General features: G+C 45.5%; 1 protein-coding gene across 1 annotated transcript; it reads right to left on the reverse strand.

The window, feature by feature from the left end:
• Nucleotides 1-232: 232 nt before the first annotated feature.
• Nucleotides 233-5,694, reverse strand: LOC123413086 (probable LIM domain-containing serine/threonine-protein kinase DDB_G0286997). The gene is made up of 9 exons (XM_045106031.1): nucleotides 3,212-5,694; nucleotides 2,978-3,111; nucleotides 2,823-2,891; nucleotides 2,583-2,735; nucleotides 2,338-2,501; nucleotides 1,998-2,145; nucleotides 1,215-1,337; nucleotides 1,028-1,115; nucleotides 233-936 (listed from the first exon to the last, which is right to left on the reverse strand). The coding sequence occupies exons 1-9, from the start codon at nucleotides 5,478-5,480 to the stop codon at nucleotides 767-769; spliced, it is 3,318 nt and encodes a 1,105-aa protein (XP_044961966.1). The 5' UTR covers nucleotides 5,481-5,694; the 3' UTR covers nucleotides 233-766.
• Between the last annotated feature and the right edge of the window lie 3,255 nt (nucleotides 5,695-8,949).

Below are 8,949 nucleotides of genomic sequence, written 5' to 3' on the forward strand. Positions count from 1 at the left end.
CATGGTGACGACCATGAGCAAGTACACCAGCCGCAGCTCTTTCAGGCAGAAACAACATGCTACTGTACTGGCTAACAACATGCTTGACAAGATAATCAAATGACTGCATATATATGTATATTCTTCCTGCTATACTCACCAAACAAAACAAAACAGCTGGGTCTTTTTTACAGCTGACACCGAACCGATTCGGTGCCCACAACAAACACGAAAAAAAAAAGCATACAGGACATCAACTAACAGTTCCCAAAACTTGTATTACCACCACCCACATTACACAACCAGTTCATCACCACATTCTTCAGACTGACTCAACCTGACCTGACCTGACCAACGACTTCCAAACAACTCGATTATTACCCACAACAAAAGGAGGAGGGGAGACAAAGGGAAGAAAATAAATAAAATATCGGGCACTCTATAACCGACAATAAGACTGGCTTATTCAGCGCGCCTCTAAGCCAAAAGCCAAAGCGGGGGTATAAATGAAAGAATACGACGATGACGACACCTCTAGACACGGGGATGGAGGGAGGGAGGGACGGACTGGTGACTTATGATTACAAAGGTATGAAACAATGAAGGGGTATGAACAGATAAGACCCTAGGGATGGACCGACCGACCGACGCAACCAGCGAACGAAACCAACCATATATATAATATTTATATATATATATGAGCACCAGATTTCCTAAAATACGCAATATGCGAAGAACTTGTCCTCGACCGACCGACGGATGGATGGCCCCGGAAGTTGTCACCCTACTAGGATTGCACCTTCTGGGACGCAGCCATGGCGCGCAGCCTGACGGCGATCTGGGTGAAGCTTGGCCGTTCGGACGGTTCCGTCGCCCAGCATTGCTCCATCAGCGACCTCCACTCTGGGTCGCATGACTCGGGCACCTGCGGCCGCAGAGTGTTGCTCACGATGCCACCTGACAGTTAAACAACAGCTTACATCAGACTCTGACCACAATCCACTGCGCAAGTAATTTCTACTGGTAGTATGGCTGATTGTGTACCCACCAATGATAACGCCGTAATGCAAATCTGCATATGGTTCCTCTCCCGTGAGGAGCTCCCACAGAACAATCCCAAAGGAGAAGACATCAACCTGAGAGGAACATATGAACGTTAGTGTACAAGTTATACGTAAACCTGGATATAGCTATCCGAACTTGGACAGGGAATCAATATGAAGGGATTAGCAAACCTTTTCAGAGACCAGGCTGCTGCTTCCATTCAGAAGCTCTGGGGCCATCCATGGAAGCGTCCCCCTCACACCACCAGAGATGAGGGTCTGACACTTGACTTTTGAAAGCCCAAGATCACCAACCTGCATCATCCAAGAAAATTCAATGCAGATATATAGAAAGAGAACTGGTGTTAACTTCAATCATAAAAAAAGCAAAAATGTTCGCATTGGTCGGTCAATCCAGTTTGTTGCAGTTCACATGAGCAATATTGCATTTGCATGTGACAGTGCAAGAACTAAAAGTGAAGCCTTAGTTATCGACAGACTTCACATATGTGCCATGGATGTTTAGTACATCAGTAAAAGATGACAAAATTCAGATGGTGAACAAGTGATTCTTTAGTATACATGGAGTTTATTGTTAGTAGCCATGCACTAGTATACCACATGTTCCTTCCAGTGTCGACGGAAGATGCCTTAAGTTTAGCTACAATGATCCCCGGACTAATCTAAATCAACTGTGTCTATTGTAAGGTGCAACTCATCAATTGCCCAAGCAACAGTACATTCTCGCCCACATGAATGTCCATATGCTTATCACAACAGAGCGTTGTACATTCAAAGTATGAGGGCATGTTGATGCTAAAAATTATCAATGCTACCTAATAATTTGAAAAATCAATATAGACAAATTACCCAATATCAAACATACAAAATATGATACAGAACAGAAGAATCAACAGTCTAGCAACGAAGTGCAACAACAGCGATATTATAAAACAGAAGAATTGCAGTGCTTACCTTGCATATTGGACGCTGAGGATCCCTTAAATTAACAAGTAAATTGTCACTTTTGAGGTCAAAGTGCACAATGTTTTTGTTATGCAGATACTCCATTCCAAAAGCTGTGTCCATGGCAATAATTAGCCGTTTGCGTCGATCCAGGCTCCTGCACATGAAGAGAATATTAATCGACTCAGCTTCATGTAGGATTACAATTTTCTATTTTTTAAGATCTGACAGTTGATACATGAGAATTCTACTTATAAAACATATGCTAGAATGCAATCTTGTTTTTAGAGAAAAGATCTGAGGCCCAGCTTTATTCAAAGCTTTGCAGGCATATAAATAATGGACGTACTTGGAATTCTTCAGCAAAGCCGTCCTAAGTGAGCCATTAACCATGTATTCTGTAACCGTTGCAATGGATCCCCCAGGTCCATCAAGAACAACACCATAAAAGGCCACAACGTTGGGGTGGTGCAGATCAGCAAGGTTAGATGCTTCGTTCCAGAAGTCATTCCGCTGCAAACATTCAGGACATATCAGTATAATAAGGACAGGCATAAGCAAATACAAGAAAAAACTACGGTGTTATGATTATACCATTTTTTCTTGCTCAGATGGCTTCCCAGCGAAACATCTGTCATTGATTCTTTTTATTGCAACATCTGAGCCCCTCCATTTACCATGATATACAGTTCCAAAAGTTCCAGAACCGAGTTCTTGAAGCTCTTCAAGGTCATCATTCTTTATAATCTGAAAAACGAACATGTGGTTGGTAAAGAACACTACTTTGTATTAAAAATGTGCGTGATAAGACAGATAAGAGTTCCTGACTGTAACCTGAAGGCGTCCATGCTCATCTGTGGATGGTTGTCCTGAAATCCAATCTAGTGGTTTGCCCTTGCTAACCTGCACATTTCTCTTGATAGGTTGTTAAGCACTAAAGATCAAATGAACCAGAACATATATGAACTTCTGAGGAATCACATCCTAACCTCGTTGGTGTGAGCTTGCCCGTCTACTTTATTAGTGGCATTCCCATGCCCTTCATTAAGCACAGGAGGTGGAGGCTCAAATGCGGCTAGACCATCCTCCATACCCAGCAAGTCTGGGTTAGTGATGCCGTCACCTGGATCCATGAAAGACAGTAATAAGCATTCACAAATTATGACTCATTAAGCACATATACTGGCAAAAGGTGTAATTGGACGTATTGTTAAGAGTTGAACCTTTGACAAACTGAGCTTGTTCTGCATGTGTGTCTTTGTGATATGGTTGCTCCTCAGCCGGGATATTCAAATCTGGCCCTTTGCAGTTCAATAGGGAGTTTTGGGAATGGGGATCCTTTGAGCTGATGTTCTCCCTGCTTGCTACCCTCTTAGGTCTTGGTGGCAGCGCATGTACATTGCTGAACTGTTGACCCGCTAAACCAGACTCTTGGAGTTGCTCAACTGGAGCATGATTTGTCAATGCTGGTGTCGGTAATGGTACCTGAGCATTAGCGTTTGAAGGAGGAACGGATTCATGTGGAGCTTCCTTGTGATAAACTTCAGGCAGAACATCCTTCTGCTCGCCCATTGGGCTAATAGTGGCTTTTGTATACGCAGGATCAACACCATAAGCCGATGGGGGGACACCCACATGCCCAATCGTAGCGGCAACATAACTGGGGTATGGTCCCCCAATGCTCAGCATATGCGGCTGCATATGGTTAACGTTGGCATGCTGGACATTATGCATATAAGGACTGGCCACAGATGGCGGTGGCATTGATTCAGTTGGAGGGGCTATCTTTGGCTCACTGACATCAAAAAAGGTGTTGGTGTTGCTCTGAGAGTACTGTGATGTTGCATTCTGGGGTAAACCATTCTCGGCATACATCCTTTGCTCGGGATAGCGGGTCTCGTTGGGGTTGTTCAGCCGTAGTGAATCCATCATCCTGTCCACATTGGCCATATAGGTTGGCACAACAGCAGGTGCCACTGAAGGCACATTATCACGGAGCACTTGTCCATCCTCCCGATGCCTAGAATTGCCACTTAAACTGCCTTCGCCTTCAAGCGGATTATTGGGATTAGTCTGCCTCACTTGGTACTGGGCCATTCCATGGCCTGAAGGCATTTGATGAAGTATAGCTTGTTGGTGAGAACTTGCAGTATCAGAATGAGCGGAATTTGGAGAGACCATCTCAGTAGGCATCATGGGGATATGATTAAATCCATAAGTCGACGTCACCTGCTGTGGTGGCAATTGCTGCTGCTGGTGGTGCTGCTGCTGCTGCACATAGACATGCTGATGAAAGCTAGCTGGATCGACCGGCATTGGGTTTGTAACACCTTCCATCTTTGGTGCATACATCCTTTCCCGGTCAGGCTGCACTGGATGCATATGTGTGTACCCATAAGCCCCCATTTGAGAAGGTATTTGCCGCTCTCCCATCATGATCCTAGCCACATCTTCAGGCCGCAGGCTCATGAACACTGGCATTGGCTCAGGTGGCGCCCCTCCACGCACATCGCTCGCATAATCGTTCACGACTGGATCAGAGTGCGCGTGAGGCAGAGCCTTGATACACATATTGCAGTCCTGAAACCAGGTCGCATTTTCTGGTGGCTGCTGATTCAGACCCTGCATAGCCTCTCTGTGATCGTTCATGAACACTGGTGGCAGTGGTGGTAGCTGTGAGAGTGGCTGACGGTACCTTGCTGCCTCCGGATGCGGATGCGGATGCGGGTGGGGATGCGGATGGGGGCTTGGCTGAGCGGGCGCAGCACTCTCCTGGGGCTTCACCGGGACAGGGGCAGGAGCAGCATTGGTGAAGACATCAACGAGCAGCTGCTGAGGCGGCGGTGGAGCAGCAAAAGCCGATCTGGCGGCGTCGTAGGAGCAGGTGGAGGTGGGGGATACAGCAGTAGGTGAGCCGCCGCCGCCGCCGCCCCCTCCTCCTCCTCCGCCTCCAGAAGAAGGCACGGCGGGGGTAGGGGGAGGCGGGCCGCCATCGGAGCACTGGGTGGACGACAGGCTAGCGATGCTATCTTTGCGCACAATGCCGTTGACGGCCTCGAGGTACCTGAGGCCGGCGTCGAAGCCGGCGGCGCCCTCGCCGCCCTCGTCCCCGGCCGCCGCGGCCGCCTCCGAGACGGGGAAGATGAAGACCCGCAGCTTGGGGCTGGCGACGGCCAGCTTGTCGTACTCCTCGACCATGTTGTCGAGATCCTCGGGCGAGGAGACCGAGATGAGCGCGTCGAGGCCCTCGTCGGGGAGCTGGTACTTGACCGCGAAGTGCGGGCCCGTGGCGCCGCCGTAGGCGTCGGCGAGGCGCGCGAGCAGGTCCTGCAGCGCCACCCCGCGCGGCACGGACACGATCCGGGTGTCGCCGCCGGCGTACCGCAGCGTCCCGTCCCCGGGCCGCGGCAGGATGCGGCCGCCGAGGCTGCACAGCAGCTTCATCCGCTCCCCTCCGCCGCCCCCGCCCCCGCCGCCGCCGTCCTCGGCCATCCCGCCGCGGCGGCGCGGGCCCGCCCCCAACTCCCCTCCTCCCCCGGATCTAACCCCGCAGGGGCCGCGAACCGAGCCCGCCCACCGCCGCAACACCGCGAGCCCCCACCGCCGGCCTGATTCGCGGATTCCGGTGGCGGCGGGCCGCTCAATGCTGAGTCAATTGAAATTTTTGGGGGGCTGGGGAGTAGCGAGCGAGTGGGGAGCGGAGCGGAGAGGGGGGGTGGGGGTGGGGGTGGGGGTGGGGTGCGGCGTACTCAAAAACCCTTGGCTCGCTCCGGCTGTGCTCGGCTTGGTAGGCTGGCTTGGTGGTGGTTCCCCGTCGCCCCGGCTGGCCCCCGATTTATATATTTTCCGGCGTTGGATTTTCCCCAGGCCGGATTTTTGGATCTTTCCCTTTGGTTTTCCGTGTGCCTCTCCCCCCTGCCCTTTCTGTTTTTGCTTTTCTAACCTCTGGGTTTTGGACCATTGCCAAAACCTTGGGTTTGGGTTTTTGAATCTGTGGGTTTGTTGGGGGAAGAGGCTGTTTGTGTTGCTGAATTTTGGCCGGGTGCCCCACCTTCCGGTTTGTTAGAAAAAGTAGAGGTCTAGATGGGTCGAATGTTCACCTGCGTTGATCCATCACACATTTATGATGATAATGGGAGGATGTTTTTTGATGAAAATTATTTTGTTGATGTGGAATGTGATGGGAAATGTTTGACGGAATACAATGATGGTTTAATTGCACATGAAAGGGTGGTTGGTTGGTGCTCAACAGGAGTCGAGAACGAAATTGTGATTGACTGCTAGAGAAACAAGACGTGTCGTTATATTGTGATCTCGTTGTGACACTTGATGGGAATCAATTTCTCCTTGCAAGATTCTGATGTAGAAATGGATGTTCGGCATTGAAATCTAGACGGGATGTATACTTACATCAATAGAATCATAGTTACATCAGTTGTACCGACAAATGATGTTCTCGTGGTGCCTCGACTATTTTTCTATTCATACATTAAGTTTATATTTATTTCTCCAGAGATAAATCTAGGGTGCAATCATATGTATCCTAATCAAGTTGCATACAATAAAATAAGTCAAGAAAACTCACAACCTTGGGGGTCATGCTTGACTTTTTGGGCAATGAATCAAGTAAGTTAGGGTACATAAATTAGGCGAAAACTTGAGGCCTCAACATGGAGGGGCACAAATAATCAGCAACATGAAGGTGGCGGCGTTTGTGTTTGTTTCGGTGGCGCCGGGGGGGGGGGGGGGGTAGTAGTCGGCAAAGGAGGGAGGTCGCAGACCAACTCGAGAAGAATCATGGCGGGGGCGGGGGGTCGTTGCTAGGCCAACGATGTGTCCATAAGGATATGACAAGAGGTATGGGGGCGGAGTTTGGCGAATATCGTCTTAGGAGGCGACATCGAAATATCTTGATGGAGGGAGGGCTCAGAGGTGGAAGGGGCGGCGGCGAGGAGAGGGGGGTGATTAGGTCTTGATGGTGAGGGTTCGTGCAAGGTTATGTTTATATAGAAGTTGGGCTAGTTTTTTAATCTATATCTAATAAAGACTCGGCGAGTTTTTTACCATAAATGTCTTCTTTTTTTAACCATGTGCATGCAAGTAATAAATGTTTCCTTTTTCTTTACCATAAATTTCTTCTTGTTTTTTACCATATATTTACATGGGGCATGTTTGTAGCAGAAATATGTTTTGGATCCCAGGCTCAATGAAGCCCATTCTTTAGAAAACTTCCAAAATTGTTGAAGTTTAAAAAAAAATCCACCTTTATATATAATTGTATTTTTGGTGCTTGTAAAAAATTATCAAGAAATAGGGGAATCTAGAATAGAAAAAATGCATGCATTGTTCGTTACTATTCTAAAAAAAATAGCTCACATGTTAAAGTGCCTCCTAATGAAATTTAAAACCCATGTAGAATATATCTATACTATGCATGTGGGTATTTTTGTAGAATTCCATAGGATAGGAATATCATAGGAAGTGAGACGACATGCATTTCAATTCTTATAGGGAAAGATACGGCATTTGAAAATAAATCAAAAAATTGGGCTCCATGGAGCCTGAGTTCCAAAAAACTTTGCTTGTGTTTGAAGAACTTTCATTTGTTTTTATTACTTCCTAGTAGTCTTCTAAAGCCAAGAAAAACTTTTCTATGATTGTAAGAGAAGGAGAGACATGTAGGATACGTCTATAAAAGTTGTTTTAATTCGTATTATTTGCTAATTTATATAAAAAACATGAAGAAAAGGTCATGTATGTTTTCCAAATAAGGAATGCATATTTTATTCTATTTACTTACTTGGGATTTTTTTATAATAACAATAAAAGTTTGGCTATGTTCGCTAATAAATTAAACATATAGAGACATGTGTAAAATAGAAGTTTTTGTCTCGTTCAATCTTCAAGATGGAATGATGCCTAAAGGGTTGTTAAGAAGATATGATTGGTTTTAAATATCAAACATTAAATTTTATATACTCTTGCAAAAAAGAAACATATGTCTAATGTGTGTGAAATAGTTTGTTTTGTTTTATATAATTTTCCTTTTGAAATTAAGTCTGAGACCTCCTTTGATTCATAGGATAGGAATATCATAGGAAGTGAGACGACATGCATTTCAATTCTTATAGGGAAAGATACGGCATTTGATGCACAAGACATGCATTTTTTCCATTAATTGTAGGCTAATTTTTGTTCTCCTTTGAAATGTGAAGGAATTGTTCTTATCCTACAATAGTAATAGGAATCCGTTCCTACAAAGGATTTTTTTTCCCTACCAAATTCCTATAAAGTCCGGGTAAACTAAAGCAGGCCCAAAGTTTTTTTTTAAATATATATCACATTTCAAAATAGAAGACAAAATGTTGACTATGCATCTCATATTTCTAAAATATTTTGCTTCGGTTTTTGTCTTATTTGCTCCTTCCTTTTGAAACAAACCTAATACTATAGGATTGCATGAAAGTTTGAGTGTCACAATAATAAAAGCACATACATCTTAAAAATGAGTATGGAGTGGATGGAAATTTTCTATACAATTTTATGCAAATTATCATTTGTAGTTCAATCTTGAGTAGGAAACATTACTGACAATTAGAATCCCCCAAAAGTATTAAGTATAATAAGGCCTCTTTTGTTTCACAAGAGAAAGGGCCAGCCCGATGAATGTAGCTCCGGCTTGCATAGGGTCCAGGGAACCTATGCGACGTAGCCTTCTTCTTGCTTTTTTACTTACCATATGTGTTAGCTATGTTTGCCAATAAAAGTTATGTATATAAGATAGATGAAACAAAGTTTGTTTTGTTTTGTCTGACTTGCTCATCTTGCTTGTAATAAGAACATCAGTTTAGGTACACTGCAAGATAAAGAAACGTATACGAGGCATGTCTAACTGTTTTTGTTACATTTAGTCTTGTTTGTTCTTCTTTTTTAGATCGGGCCAAAACGACAACTACGATAT

This window comes from Hordeum vulgare, chromosome 7H (assembly GCF_904849725.1).
Source record: "Hordeum vulgare subsp. vulgare chromosome 7H, MorexV3_pseudomolecules_assembly, whole genome shotgun sequence".
In the NCBI taxonomy this organism is placed as follows: domain Eukaryota; kingdom Viridiplantae; phylum Streptophyta; class Magnoliopsida; order Poales; family Poaceae; genus Hordeum; species Hordeum vulgare.